The sequence below is a fragment of the Anarhichas minor genome, unplaced genomic scaffold, assembly GCF_050575085.1.
Source record: "Anarhichas minor isolate MPS153535 unplaced genomic scaffold, ASM5057508v1 ptg000073l, whole genome shotgun sequence".
Classification (NCBI taxonomy): domain Eukaryota; kingdom Metazoa; phylum Chordata; class Actinopteri; order Perciformes; family Anarhichadidae; genus Anarhichas; species Anarhichas minor.
In genome coordinates this window covers 4,878,806-4,895,354 of record NW_027466519.1, presented here as the reverse complement: position 1 = coordinate 4,895,354, position 16,549 = coordinate 4,878,806, and the positions used below count along the sequence as shown (strand labels likewise).

Genomic DNA, 16,549 nt, shown 5'->3' with positions numbered 1-16,549 from the left:
TTTGTCGTTTCTGTCAAGCTATTGTGGACTAAATACAACGAAACCGTGGCATTGTTTCTCTTTCAGAATATGACATCGTGCCAAGGAACCCTGCCAGAGACCACGTGATCGATGGCGTGTTGGCAACAGTCCCTGCATCTCCAAATGAACTGGCGGAGCAGTTTGTGCAGCAACAAAAGCTTTTATCCGCTGCATTAGGAGGAGCAGAACAAGGCAGCTGTAATTGAGTAACAGATGTGGCATGAATGGTATCAATCTGCAAGACACTTGCACAACTCAATGCAATCAACAGATAGCAATGGCTGCTGTTGAGAACACCAGTGTTTTCCCCGCGGCAGGTCGCTGTACCAACTGCAGCTCCTCTGCCCACCCAGGGATGGATGTAGCCAAGGCGGTGGTTTTGGGGGTGGTGCTGGTGGTGTTTGTTGTGTTCGGGGTCCTTGGCAACATCCTGGTCATCCTGTCGGTGTTGCTCCACCGGCACTGGCGCTCCGTGACTCATTACTTCATTGCCAACCTGGCTGCGGCGGACCTGCTGCTCAGCTCCGCCGTCCTGCCCTTCTCCGCCACCTCGGAAGCTCTCGGCAGATGGGTGTTTGGCCGGTCCTTCTGCAGCGTCTGGGCCGCTCTGGACGTCCTCTGCTGCACCGCCTCCATCCTCAGCCTGTGTGTGATCTCCATCGACAGCTACCTGGCTGTCAGCTACCCTCTGCGCTACCCTGCCATGGCGACGGGGCGGCGAGGCCTGACCGCGGTGGTGGCGCTCTGGGTACTTTCGGCAGCCATATCCGTGGGCCCCCTGTTTGGCTGGAGGGAGCCCGACCCAGAAGACGAGACGGTGTGCAGCATCACGGAGGAGCCCGGCTACGCTTTGTTCTCAGCACTGGGGTCCTTCTACATACCTCTGGCCATCATCCTGGCCATGTACTGCCGCGTGTATACTGTGGCGAAGAGAGAGACGAAGACGCTCAGGAAGAGCAGTGAGGGAAAAATCGTTGAGACTGAGGGGGTGATGCTGAGGGTACACAGAGGGAACGCTGCTCCGACAGGGAAGCCCGGGGTGGGCGACGAGGGGGCCGCGACACATAAACGCACCACCTTTTCGCTGCCGAGGCTGCTGAAGTTTTCAAGAGAAGAGAAGGCAGCCAAGACTCTTGGCATTGTTGTCGGGTGCTTCATTCTGTGCTGGCTCCCGTTTTTCCTGGTGTTACCCATCGGTAGGTACCTCCTAAACGTCTGCCTGAATCCTGTTGTGTGCCTTTTCATTTGTTTTTATTACATTCACAAAGCAAAGGGTCTGTATATCTAAAAGAAATCCTTCAAGAACCCAGAAGGTCATTTAACCACACTCACTGCCGGTTTGAACGCTTTACTGGAATCCTCAAAGACTCTTCAGTCCATCTTTACCAAAGCAATGTTTTCTTTTGTAGAACACATCAACAAACATCAACACTGCAATTATTTTATGTTTATATACACAACAAAAATGTTTTAGTTTTTTTAGCTGACCTCCAGCTGTTTAGCTTCTGCAGTGATGTAGAAGAGTACTTGAGGGTGTGTCAGTACACCATGACATCACTGATGGGTGGAGCTACAGTTGCAACCGACTTGAAACTATACCAGAAAAGGACTGTTATAAACTGCTTTTCTTTTAGATAAATGTACCTATGATAAAACATCTTGTGAGTTGCAATTTAGGATAAACGAACTTTTATATGGTGCAGCGTCTGTAATACAATATAATAAGAGTCTTTGAGGATTTTGGAAATACTTCCAAAAAACAGTTTCAATTCAAACAAATTACTGGGCTTTTGAAAGACTGTCATAGATTTACAGTATCTTTCAGAAATACAAGTCTTTACGGTGGCTCTGTGACTTGAATGCAATGCAATAAGGAGAGGCACGAAATGGGGTGTAACTCCAGCGAAAAATGACAAAAAAGGAACTTTAAATGATGGATCTGCTGTATTATCTGAATCTAAAAGAAAGGAATTTAAATGATTTAGAAATGAATTACTGTCATAATGAGAACTCAAATGATTAATTCGATTAATTTTCTTGAAGAGGCCTGCTTTATTCTGAAAAATTATTAAAATGTTAATAAAAAAATTATGCAGTCATGCAAAGGCAAGACTGAATAGAAATTAACTAATTAAGGATTAGTCTGCTGTCGATGTCAAACATTACTGTAGATATGAGCTATCAGGAGCTCAGGAAAAGGTAAATGTCCACTTCTAGCAACTCATAATGCAATCATTTAAAAGTGATAAAACCCCATGATGTATATATATAAAACACATTGTGTAAGAAAGCCATGAGCGCATAACGAAATAACAGTTTTGTGCATTATGTAACAAGTTATTACATTATGAGTTGCTACATCCACTGAGCCAGATATTCTCGACTTCATATTCAATTAATTACACCTACATTTTTGTCAGACTCTGTCAAAGAAGGAGATAACAGCGATGTTATCGCAGGCGTAAGAGAGGACAGAGCCCAACCATTGTGAAGCCTAATCTAAAATCTTAATTGCCTCTGAAATAACGCTCATGACTGAGATAAGTGATTGTCAGTGTGGTCCGGTGTGTATTTAAGGGTGATAGTCTGTCAGCAGTTACCTCCCAGGTCACAGATGGTGAGATTATTTCTGAAAAGTGTATTTTGTTACACAGCTGTAATCTTATTGAAAGGAAGGCACAATCTATTATACCGGATGGAGGTGGACGTGGATGAAACAAATCCTCTGGACAAATAATAATATGTTTTATCTTTTACGCTCTCTTTTTTTTTGCCAGTGTGTCTATTCACAACCAGCCACATTAAAGGACCCAATTTGTAAACAGTGTAAACAAAAGGGTCGCTCTACCAAAAAGCGGGAGCTGCTGTCTGTCCTGAATTGATAACCAGGTCTTTTGACACAGGGATTAAGACTACACAATAACCAAGTTATTAAGGTTTGACTTTAGTTTAACTTTCATGGTTATGTCATTATTCTTGAAACATTTCGCTAAAAGGGCTTTTTGTCAGAAGACGTTTTGACATGTCACACAGTAGGAGAAACACAGGTGTAAATACTATATTTATACTGTCAATATCTCTACATTCCACCCTAATTTACATTAGTGATATAACTAAACACAGGAGAGATCAGGTCTACTCAAACTACATGTGGAAATGCCTACAATGTATTTTAACAACACAAAGAGTCTACTAGCGGCCCTGTGAGGCTGCACTTGCATAGTGGTGTTTTGAGCTAAATGCTATTGCTAACGTGCCCGCAATGACAATGTTAAGACCACAAATGTCCAACTCCTGGTGGCGCAACGGGGAAAGTCTAGGGATCAAAGTCATTTGGATTCATCATCTAGAAACTATATATGCATGTACAAAGTTCTTTGTCAATTCATCCAGTAGATGTTAAGACATTTCAATCAAAAAGTGTTGCGACAGTGTAAATTAGACTTACTGGAAATTGTAGTTCGTCACACTTTTCTTCTTTCTTTTTTGTCAAGATTTATTCAGTGGAATTTTTGTAGAATTTTAGTCAATGCTATAGTCATATCATTCTCGGAAAGGTTTATGGTACTGTAATGGATTTTGCTGAGGATATTTCACTTAGCTGTAAAAATTCCAATGAGAAGTAAGCACGCGTCAAGGCATCTAAGCTGAGAATGTGTCACTGACTTACGAGTAATTCTTTCATGTCATATATCATTGGTTATCAGACAATGAAATACCCAGCAAAGACACTTTTTATATATTACTGAGGAATCTGCATCATGTTTCACTCAATAGAACTCTGATTTAATACATCAGTTATGAAGATGTGTAGACTGCGGTATCATTAAGGCAGACGAGCATTATCATTGTCCTATATTATTATGAATGTGTAGCTGCTCTTGTGTCCAGAGGAAAGGTCAGGTGATCACCAAAGTCCGGATTCCACCTTAAGGAAACCATGAATATCTGATTTCATTGCAATCTATCTAATAGTTGTTGAGCTATTTCAGTCTGGACCAAAGTGGTGGACTAACCAGCTGACCATGTATGTGACTGACAGAACAACATCGCCATCCATAGAGCCGTGCCGCTATCACGGCTAAAAATACAGACGGAGCCTTTTTTTATGATGTAGCTCTGACAGCAACCCCCCCCTGTGGGTTACTATTGTAGCTATTGTGATGCAATAGCTGTTGAGGCCTGAATCATTGGTATAATGACGCTTGATGATACGTTTTCCTCTATGAACACAACACCAGGCAGGACCTGCCTCTTTCCCCGCTGTCCCTCGACTCTACTGCTGCTCGCTTTTTCTCAGAAGGGACATCAAGAAATTCAATTACAAGCGGCCAAAGAGAGCAAATAAAACACCACGCTGGAGCAGAATAGGCTTCGACTGTGAGATGAAATGGAATGAACCAAACTATTGCTCCCTCATATGAAAGCTATTACAGATAGCAAGCGCGAGGCTTAATGGGTTGTAATGCCTGGAGGCATCCTCAGTCACCCTGTAGTCTCCCAAGGCAGCCAGTCATCGGAGAATAGCTACGCATTTCAATTGAGACAGACCTTCACGGCTCACAGCGCAGCGCTCTGAGGCACTGATAGTCTGAGATTCCCAGAGAGAGGTGTTTGAAAAACTACAGAATTTCTCACTTTGTGTTTTTCCTGAGTACTTCAGATGGAGGGCCTGTTTTGAGCTGCAGCACACGGTGGTCGCCGCAACCACGCCGGCCAATCACTTGCACAGTATGCTTACAGAGCTCATAAAAGGAGGGGACTGCTGCTCATCAATGACACCATGTAAAGCCACTGTGAAGCGTTGCATTTGTGAAAAATTGGTCTTGCACATTGGTTAATGGAAATTATCCCAAAGGGGTTGGATGGAGTTGAGTTCAGGGCTCAATTAAGTTCTTTCTCAACAAACTAGGAATACCACTTCTTCATGCACCTGGCTTTGTGCACGGTGGGTTTAAACAGGAAGGAGGCCAAACCCAAACTGGTGCCACAAAGTTGGAGACACACTAGTCTCGCATAGCCAGACCTATCTCCACAGAGCTATGTGTCAAAAGGTCCCACACGTTACCATTCTGCTATGGGGGGGAAGGGCGATGCTCTAACTTGTTAGTATTTCTTTGAACCAATCACAATCATCTTGGGCAGCGCAAAGCACAGAATGCAGCAACGGTGCACTTGTTAAAATAGATAGCACAGATAGCGGAAAAGGAAAAAAATGCTGCGTGAGATACATGGCAAATGTCAGGCTTCTACCCACAGTCTACACCCGGGGAGTCAGATTGGAAACGCACTAAACTAAAATATCATGTATGTTCTAGCATCAAGATTACTTTTAATTGGAACTAATGGGCCCAAATCTTGAAAAACAGCCCCAGTCGAAAAGGTACACAATAGTATGTGGAGTGGCGCGTCCACAAACATTTGGCCATATAGCGGAACTCAGTGGTCAACTTACAATTCATCTTTACAAAATTCCTAATACTCACATACGGTTTTAGATTTTCTCCAGTTAAAAATCCTTTTGTTAGTATTGTCACAACACAGGAAATGCAGTTTTGGACCCAAATGCAGACAAAGCAGGTGAGTTCAGGGATTTAATGCTGATGGAAGGTATATATCTAGACTTACAGACAGGCGGGTACGGGTTCCAGGTTCAGGGTCTGGATCAGGTTACAGAAGCTCGGAAGAAAAAACATTACAACCCTTGAAGAAGTGGCTTGTAATGAATGGAACTGGGACCGGTACATGAACTGAGAGGCTGATGAGTAAATGAGATGCAGGTCAGGGGGTGAGTGGGGAAGGCCTAGTAATTGCAGATCAGATGAGGAATGTGGGAACAGGTGTGTAGATGGGCGGGGCAGGTGATGGGGAAAGGAGGGAAAGTCAGAGGGCATCTGGTGGACGGATGGACAATGTCAATGAAGGGGCCTGGGGAATAGGGAATGTGGCTGGAGAGGAGGGACAGAGAGACGAACTGAGACAATTAGTTTACTAAAATACTGTGTCTGTTTCCATTCATATTTTGATTTGTCGTTGTCTGTGTGTGCTCTTTAGGATCGATCTTCCCGTCCTGTAAGCCTTCTGAAACCATCTTTAAGATAACCTTCTGGCTGGGATACCTCAACAGCTGCATCAACCCCATTATCTACCCATGCTTCAGCCGGGAGTTCAAAAAGGCCTTCCACAACGTGCTCCGTGGACGCTGCCTGAGAACTGGGGTGCTGGCTGCCAAACCACAAGGACACATCGCCACCCACTCCTCCAGTCCTGGTCGCACGTCCAATACCTCTGACGTCTCAGCCCAAAACCGCGTCACTGCTTCCTCGTGGGGTTGCTGCGGGCCACTGTCGTCCTCCTCGTCATCGGTCTGTGGTCCGGATCAGGCTCAAATCCAGAGTAAGAGTCTGCTGAAGGCGTGGTGTCTCTCGGCAAGTGGAACATCAGTACCGGAGAACCCCTCCGGTCTCAGATCGGCCAAGGTCTTACGCCTTTCTCTCGGCGTTGCAGGAGAGGCTGTTTGATCGGCATCGACGGTGGAATTTTAAAGCATCCAGCCTTGTGCTTCGTGGAAACTCTTGCGTAACAACTTTTGCATGCATATATAAATCCCTCAAAGGCGTCAGAGTGCAGCGCCAGCGGGCAGTGAGACTTGCCTCCAGAGCGGGCAGACGATTACTTTGTTGCCTACAGGCTTTATGCCAGTGTAAATGCCTGAAGTGTCAAAAAAATATGAGTTGGGAAAGTGAATGAGGAATATTTTGCCTACACTCAACAGCCAGCACTCAGCTGCACTTGAATAGACACCGAGCACTACGTGTCAACGTGTTCAATAGGAGCTACTTAGTGATCAACAGGAAGAACACTGTGGAGTTTGAGCGCACGGCATGTGACTTTTGCAATATATTATAACCGTCTTTGGTTAAAAGGTACATTGGGTGGAAGTATGGACACACGGCTTGTAGGAATCTCTATCTGCACTTGAAAGGGAATAAAACAGATAACAGAATCTCATTGAAATGGCATTGTAAAAGAACTCCAGAGATCTGATTTCTTTAAACATTAGTGGTATTTCTGCAGATTGCACATAAGCCCTGAAGGGCGAGATACTCTTAAATCCCGGCACAATTAGCATTCACTGACAGCTCTGAGAAAGTGGAATCTGGTGTAAGAGTGGCTGTTTTACACTTTAAAAAACAATCCGTGACAGTTATTTTAAAATCAGATACCTGCGCACACGAGAACAGTTGGAAATGGTTGGAGGGAAGAGATATCAGTTGTTATGTGGCTGTGGGATAAATAACAGTGCAGTCTCAAACAAACAAAACCCCTCTGAAGCTTTCAATGGACAGGTTTTTGTTTTTGTTGAGGCTGCATCAAAGACGTGTTGAATCGACTTTTAATATTTGACATGGTAGCTTGTGGTGCTGTTGAATAAATGAACAGGTGTCAGATGGTTTTCTCTATTTTTGAATACTGCTGTCCTGTTGGTGCAGTTCTCCGGAGTTGTGTTTTCCCCGTGCAAACACGGGAAAGTACTGTATCATTTTCTGGTGTTTAAAACTGGTTCATGAGTAATTCAGTAGTTAAACTTTAAACTAAATGATATTCACTGTACTGCGATGAAACACATACGTACTATCGTTTCAACTTTTTCAGTAACCACTGTGTTGCATTACAGCACAGCACAAGCCTGTTCTCTCCTGTCTTTGGACTGGAAATCAAGCTATCAGCACATTGCAACATCCGGTGAATCCGTGTTGATGATTATCTAGCATTAGCAATGTGCTTTCCTGCGCGGTGACAAGAGTGTGTAGATGAAGCACTCGCTTTTTTTGATTTTACTCATTTAGCGGCTGCCTAGTTAGCTTGCTAACGTTAGCCTGCTAATTCCACCATGTTTTAATGCTAAATTGGTAACAGAAAATAAACAGAACAGCGAGTTGGTGGTTCCCTGCTACCCGCCACTAGGGGACTACAGCTGGCACTCGCTCTCCTGCCGGCAAAGTAGGCTTCCAGCAGCGGGTGTAATTCAGTAAATCCATCAAATTCAGTGCCTGTTTGTTGACGCTGCGTCGAGGCTTTCGTCATAAAGAAGTGGGTCTTAGCCCCTTGCCAAAATGATGCAGTGGGTGGACTTAGGCTCAAACCTAAAAGAGGCCAAAAACCACTGAGGCGTTGCAGAGTTAGTGGGTTCATCATACGAGTGACCCCTTCCACATTATACATTCTGAATTATTGTCGATTTATAAAATGTTGATAAATGGATCTTTAAATCTTGCTTGTACGCTAGTATCCGAGGCCAGAAATAAATTTGCACCTGTGGCCTTGTGATGGAAGGACATTGCTGCGAGGTTGTTGGCATTCGGTTCACATCATGAAAGGGTAGGTTAATTCATTTGAATAAACCAAATCACTGCTGCAATAGAGGCTATAAAAATAAATCACTACAACCTTTAATAAAAGGGTGTATGAGTATCATGACACAGGAAGCCCTTCATCAACAATGAAGACTCCCAACGAATTTAAATCTCTCTGAGAGACCATTATTGCAAGGCGATTGTATAGGATTGCATCACACTTTGTGCATGTCTCTGGTGTTTCAGCCCACCTTGTCTTTGTTGGAATTTCATCAATTAACAAAAAAAAAGCCCACTATATCACACAGATTCATAAACAAACATTGTGTGGTCCAGTGTCCAGACAACGTGAGCATTTCATGAAGAAACATGTCATGAAAATTGATTAATAGCTTTTAAAATAAACATATTTAGGTTGTCTGATCTGCTTTAAGAAGTTGTCACACGTTTTGTTCTTCGCTATAAATCCTTTGCCTGTTGTTCTCTGCTGTGCTTTGATTAAAGACATTTCTTTTGTACCCTCCAGACATCATATCAGTGATGAAAGCCTGAGAATGCTTATCTGGGAAATGCAGGGTGTTGAAAAGGGTTTCTAGAAGATGGATGATTTTGTCATTTCACAATCACCTGCGGTAAGGTCGGAAGAAGAGTAACCTTCATTCTGCATTGTTGTAACATTATGGCATTGTGCAAACGTTCAGGAGGATACCGCCTCTGTTTAAACTCTTGTAAACTCCCACACTTTACATGACTGTAACTGTCTCGGACAACTAATAAACATGCAGCTCTCGTTTTCTGACATTATGCGGCCAGGGACTCAATGTTACACTGCATTAGGCGACAAGTACAGCAGAAAGAGATGCTTTGACTTTTCATTAGAGAGGCCTGGCTGAATAAATATATTAGTAAATACAATGACATTTCACGCTTGGAATTCTAACGCATTTTTTATACATTACTTAAAATCCGCTTCAGTCTGAAAGTATAAACATGGAAAATGAATTTTCCTCATGTTTGAATGTCAAAGCAACATAACACAATTCATCCTCGCCTTTTTTTTCTGTTTGGCTGAAATTCACAGCATTGCACAGCAGACGCTGCCTTCAAAGAGAAAAGCTTAGAAAAAATAATGATGCATGAGGGGATGACAGTACTACAGGGACACTAGTAGATGGAGATTCATCAAGAACCATCTACCCATCTTGTGAGAACAGTGACATTGTGAGGACTCATCTTATTCAGGGGGACAAATTGGGAACAATCACACATCCCCATAATGTAAATCGTTTTAGAGAGTGAAGACATGGTTTACGGTTAGGGTCCAGCTAAATTTAGGGTAAGATTAGACTGTGGGTGAGGATTAGGCTGGTAGTGGCTAGACATTTAAGGTAATTCCAGGAAGTTAATGTAAGGCCCGATCCCAATGTCCCCCCCCCCCTAAGGCCTTAAACCCTGAACCCTCAGGGACTTACTGACTTCACATCAAAAAATATAATGTACAATTGTGGGTACATTTATTTTTTTTTAACGCCTGATTTGAACATCTTCCAGGCTCTTTCCTCACAAGGTGAGAGGTCATTTTAATTAATCTATTTACTCGTTTTTGTCAGAACAGCTTCAGTGACAAAATGAAATGTTTGATAAATAAATCTGTGTAATATAATCTCTGCTTCCATTCCTCTGATTTCATGTGTTTTGATGTTCCATCTTTAACCCTTAATGTTTCTGAGTAAATGTAATTTGCCAGGCTGAACACCCATGTGCCGTCCTCTTTGTTTACCTTTGTTACGAACTATGGGTAATTCCCTTTGGCAAAGTCTGCAAAACCGCAGACTTACGGAAAGTGTTCAGAAAGGGGTCAAAATATCTGAAAATAGCCCCTAAACCCTCACGGACCCTTACAGGAGCACGCCTCAAAGTCCGTTAGTGTGGCGATTGGGATTGGGCCTCAGTCAATGTAATGTCCCCAAAAGTCGTGAAAACACGAACGTGTGTGTGTGTGTGTGTTTGTGTGATGAGCAGTCGAATGGTGTTGTTCCAGCTCAAATATCATTTATGGAAATAAATGCATCAGATTCCTACTAAACATGCATCTCTCGTTGTCAGCACCTCATTCAAACAGTGTTGCAGCAGCTGTCATATTAAGGCAAACGTTGTTGTGATGAATGGATCCAGGCTTCCATTACTGCAAAGACAAGCGTGTGCCGTTTAACCTAATCAGTCGCCTTAACAAAGAACTGTTTCATTACAAATCGGCGATCATGATTAATAACGACGTTAAGCAGCGAGCGAAGCAGATGACAGGAATTGTAAGTGCGTCAGGGAGCCAAAGGAGCATCATTATTTCCGATGAGGAAAGTATCGTTTGTGTTATGCGTCAAACAGGAAGACTTTCACGAAACTTCTTCTGACAGTCTTCTCTTCTCGAGTTCTTCCAAGTGAGTTGGAATTCTATTGACACTCTCAGAAGACATAACTTGTGTATGTGGGAAAGCTACGGGAAAGCAACTACACCAAATCCACCCACTGCTTAAGTGCTGCTTAATGAAACTCTCTCATATGCAAAATCTCCTCAGTTGTTACATCACGATGTCTCTGCATTGATGTTGCTGCAAATGTGCTAAAAATGAGTATAGCCGGCTGGCAAATGCAGCTCCTGGCATTAAGTGTCGTGGTTAAAGTTGCCAAAAAACTCCCCACTGTGTCCTTTCTGTTAATAATTATCTGTGTCATTTACGTTTAGATGACTCGATGTGACACAAGGGGTGACTGATTTATTGTCTGCCAGCAGAAATTACATTTTTTATTTTTTTATTTTGGGCTTCCTCATTTATCGGTTCCAAGTGCTTCTAACGTTTTTGGGCAATGACCAAATGTTTTCTTCATTTTAACATTTACTCAGTAGGATAGATTGGAGAGCAGTTACATTGAAAATTGTAATATGACAAAAATAAATGTGGGTTATAACTCTGAAGTTTCTTTTTTTTTGTCCCTTACGCCACGTAATGCCCTTCAATCTCGGGCATTTATTTTTAGCCACGGATACTCATGGCAGTAGCATTCATCATTATTATTTAATGACTCAAAGAACTGGACACTCAGTGATGAACCCATAGAACACAAGTCCGTCTGATTAGCTTTGAGGTGGTGACACAACGTCAAAATCCTTAATAAAGTGGTGTTTCTTTAGTGAAGATTATCGTGCTGAACAAAACATCTACGTATCATAAAGTTGTGTTTGCCACAGAGTTTACTTTCTGCAATAGTCCAAAATCCAATGGAATTTATTTTTTTGTTGAGGAAACCTGTGCGATGCCAACTTCCAGTTTGGCCTACAAAAACACGTCATGCCTGCACCACTCCATTTGTGAACATACACTGACATTATGCAAAACAGTTACACCCAAACAGGTGTTTCCACTTATTTTCCCTGATAAGACTTGTGTGTAGGTCACAAACTTAACTAACAGAAGTCTAATCAGCCACAATTAGTAAACTAGAGATCATCTTGCGATGGGATCACACCAGCCGAAGGTCCTTGAAGATCCTAATGAGGACGCTAAGTGCAAGGAGCATACAGAGACTGAACAGGGGAAACAAACAAGCTCTTTTGATCAATGTATTTCAGCATTGCAATGGAATGCAGTGATTTAATTGCAGAAGCTCTAGAAAATGGAACGGTTGCTTTCTCTCGTTGCTTTGTTACTACTGTCCCAGTTTATTTTTCTGTTGCAGTTAGGGAACCTATAAAAGAAGGAGAGGGCATTACGTCTTCGTGACAGCGTTCCAATCATGCCATTGGTGCCAGTTCTATTGATGTGAATGAGGCGGGCTTGGCAAGTCCCACTGTAACCCATCATAATCTGTGTTGTGTCACCTTTGAATGAAAAATGCTTCCACACAATAAAAAAAAAAAAAAGAAAACATTACGTGATGCTATATTATTTGCTAGCATACACATAAGTCATGGCAGCGGCTGTAAAATTCACTATCACTCACAAACACTGCAGCCTCCTGTCTTTTTACACCTCAACAAGGATGATTTGTCCCCAACGTTAATGGTTTTATCTCAAAATGAATGTAGGATTTATGAACAGAGACATTGCTACCATTAGCTTAACTGACAAAAAACAAAACAAGTACCGGTGTAAAAGGTCCAGATTTATGGGGACATAACGTTATAAAGTTTAGCGATTGGCGCCAGACAATAAAAGAGAGAGCTGGCTAACAATTGCCCACCGGATTATTATTAAATATCATTGTCGTTTAATGGTTGGAATGAATTTGAACAAAGATGCTCTATTACAATCAAATGCATGTATATGTCACCGGCTTGCCACCAATGTGAGTCCCAGAATGACCCTTCCCTCACTCTATATATACCATGTTGCAGTGTATTTGAGTAAAATCAGCTGACAGGAAGTAAACAATGCAATGCCGTTGGAACGGTCCACACATGATCCAATTAGTTAGCCTCTTCCTAACAACTTCCAGTGCTGTCACTTGTAAATATTAAAGCTATTAAAGCAGCGTGGACTTGAAATAACTGATTTGAATGTCGACAACCGTGAATGTGAATGAATAATTACAAAAGACTTTAATCCTCGGCGTGTGAGAGGGAGCAAATGCCATGTAAGATGTATTTACTGTAGTACTCATGTCACTGAACATTTGTCTTAACAGCCCTCAGCTGCCATCTGGCACATTGAGTTCTCTTTCCTTTGTTCATTCAAGTTGCTCTCGACTTCATCAAAACACCTTTTACACCTCAGCAATCCAAATGGTGCCCGGATATCACGTTATTTTGCCTCCAATTTTGCGGTTGTCAAATTCTAAATAGCACCATTTCACAGTAACTGAGCCGAGTGATTTAAGCAGTTTCGTAAGGTCTCGAGTTCCTTCAGCAGCAAACGTCCAATCAGAAACGCTGATGGAGGTAGATGTGATGCTGTGGGCTGAATCGTAGCCACAGTTTGACTCCGGGCAGCAAACGAGCACAAGCCATGTTTGGACTCATTTCTAAAAAAAGGCAGACTGAGCTGAAAAGGTCAGCACACTGGTGCGGTCAGTGGTCCCGTCTCGTCTGATACGCACAGAATCAGGACAGCTTAAGTGTTGCAGTTAAATAAAACACAGAGCAAAACAGGGCAGGGTAGCAGGTTTGTGTATACAGCTCGCGTCAAACTCGGCAAAAGTACTTAATTGCAGATATTTTCATCCATCAGAAAACCGGGGGAGAAAGAAGAAATCAAATTGGCAAAATAGCATGACCTTGCACACAGAGCGGTACCGAACAATTCACAGTGGAGGGCCCAGAAACGCCTAAGGTTAAGGTCAGCGTGGGAGGCTTGGACTGAATTGAAGAAACTTTCCTCAGCTTCGTGCATTATCAGACGCGTACAGGAATTTAAAAGCCTCACCTTGACTTATGTTTACTAATTCAAACCAAATCAGATCCCTTGTTAATTTAGTAAACACTGTACAGCTTTCGTTTCGTTTGCCCCAAAGTCAAAGGGCAGTCATTTACTTCACAGTTTGTTTGTTTGTTTGTTTATATATTCATTTATTGAAGTGGTGTTTCATTAGTGAAGATTATCACGCTGAACAAAACATCATAAAGTTGTGTTTGCCACAGAGTTTATTTTCTGCAATGGTCCAAAATCCAATGGAACGAAAGCAGTGCATTCAGTGCATATTCTGGCTCATATATAATACATCAAATAATCTCATGGATGAGATTATTAGGCTGATCTCTTTCTCTCCCTTGATGAGAATACAGGTGGACTGGAGTTTGGCCTTTAGGCGCTTTCCTTTTGAAATGCAAGCCACGGATTAAACCCAAAGAGAAAAATCCTTGCAGAAGGAAAAGTTGTACTTTTCATGTGACTCTCAAACATTCACATTCATTCGGTGTATAATTTGTCATCTTTTCTCCCATTTTTTTTCCCCCCGTGTGCCTCTGAGGAAGGCACATGAAAGTGCCTCTGATGTCAAAGAACGCTTTTATGTAGGAAACGGTGTCAATTCATTACAGTGCAGGAAAATAACGGGTTTTCACTTCAGGGCTCTTGGGAACAGGCCTGGCTAGGTTGATAGGTGGGTTACCTTTTAACCATTCCACATTAACATTCCGGTTAATTTCGCATCAACTGAAGATGTGCCCATGTCACCATTTTACCACCGATATCATTTTTCATTCATGAGCTGAAGAAAAATAAAAGAAAACCCCCAGAGGACAAGGGCCAGAGACAGCTGGGAGTGGTGAGTGAACAAGATGACAGCACTGCCACCTAGAGGAGAAACATAAAACGCTTTCTCCTGGTAGAGATCTGCTGCACACAGTATGTTTGTGACATAGTTCATGTGGCGGTACCACCCCTGCTGTGCTTGTTTGTTGAGGCAGGCACAGATCCACACACAGATGGAATGATTCATCTTTTGTGACCTTGTTTGTTGTCCCGTCCAGCTGGAGACTATCCCAGCATGCACTGAGGCATGAAGGCAGGGAAGACCCTGGTCTATCACAGGGCTAACACATTCTCACCTACATGCAATTTAGCCCTTCCAGGTCACTTTCAAAGGAAACACACTTGAACACTGGGAGAACACACCCAACTGTACACGGAAACCGTCTCCGGCGCCGTAGTGAAAGCTCTCTGTCGCCACTTTGAACCGTTTCATTCAGTTCGGAGCACAAATATAAAGGCCTTGGCATATTTGTTGGTGTGCTTGTTATAACTGGCCAGGTGCGTGCGGCGGTGGGAACGGAGGCAGGGTTAGAACGTCTCTCATGTGGCCTTTTTGGTTCCTCGCATGAACTATTTTTTGCCACTTTTAATGTGTTGCAGCCTCGTGCACCATCAAGAATCCCTGCAGAGAGAGAGAGTACTCCCCGATATGAGCTGTTTTTGTTGTTACTTGCCCGCTTTGAGTCCATTTCTAACACAGGCTGCTGCTGTTGACCCAATATAATGTCCTCCCGCAGCTTAACAGAGCGGATTGTACCTTAAATAGAGGAGATAGTCAGCAATGCCTCACCATTAATGTAGCATGTTCAGCTCACATCATAAATATTGATTGCAGTAAAAATCAGCTCCCGTTTTCTTTCCCTCCTCTGGTTTCTGTGGTTGCCATGGTCACAAAGGAGGATGCTTGTTGTCTGAAAACAAGTGTTAGTACTTCTGCTGTCACACACGGTCCGGACCACACGCACACCGTGTTCATGTGAAGCACACTAAGGCCTTGACCCTACATAAGCACCGTTCAGAAGGTTGGCAACCATCAGTGTGTTGTCAGTCACCAGAAAGTGGAGCTCCTCTTCTCTTCTACTGATTGAGGACTCAGCACACTCAGAACATCTCCAAACTCTACACCAGTCATTCCCAAACACTGGGTCGGGACCCACAGGTGGGTCGCAGGAGATTTTATTAGAGTCGCCGAATCAATTCGCAGAATTTCTTTGTCTTTCTTATTAACTGCTTTGAGCCACACGAGGGAGCCTGAACGTCCGTATTGCTCCAATAATTGCAGCCATCATTGAATCCAACATGAAATGAATGAGAGGCCTGTTAACTCCACCTACATGAAGCATCTATTTGGTCTCATTTATAAAGTATTTATCTCTTCTAAATGGCTGGTTAACCTATCCAAGTTAATATAAGGTGATGTGGAAATGGCAGTAAAGATGGTCGGGACCGTCCATTTATGCAAGTAAGTGGTCCGACTGTACCCTCCGGGGGCCAAAACAGGAAAACCAACAAAAATTCATCTTAAAAGTTACAAATGTAGGTATGTTCTTCCATGTTCTGTGTGCTTCTTTCCTTCGGTGTCTATAGTTCACGACTTCCACACAACTTCTATCTTAGAATGTCAGAAATAAAAGAAACAGATTGAATATCTTTTTTTTTTCTCTCTTTTTATTCTCTGAAGTCCTTGTTCTTTTTTTTTTTTTTTTAACATCACCATCCATGGGATTTGATTATTTTCTTTCATAATGAGCAAGCATCCCAGAAACCCCACAGCCACCAAGACATATACCATCACACAGTTTTCACTTGCACGGGGGGGGGGGGGGTTACAAGAGAGGGAGACGGGGGGGCGAGAGGGTGTTCAACGGAAGGAAAGCTCCTCTCGGCCTGCAGCACGTTGCGTACATACATATCACTCATATA

At 42.9% G+C, this 16,549-nt stretch overlaps 1 protein-coding gene across 1 annotated transcript; it reads left to right on the top strand.

Annotated features, from left to right (window-relative positions):
* The first annotated feature begins 262 nt into the window (after positions 1-262).
* On the top strand, positions 263-6,542 carry adra1ab (adrenoceptor alpha 1Ab). The gene is made up of 2 exons (XM_076079852.1): positions 263-1,217; positions 6,076-6,542. The coding sequence occupies exons 1-2, from the start codon at positions 299-301 to the stop codon at positions 6,540-6,542; spliced, it is 1,386 nt and encodes a 461-aa protein (XP_075935967.1). The 5' UTR covers positions 263-298.
* Positions 6,543-16,549: the final 10,007 nt, after the last annotated feature.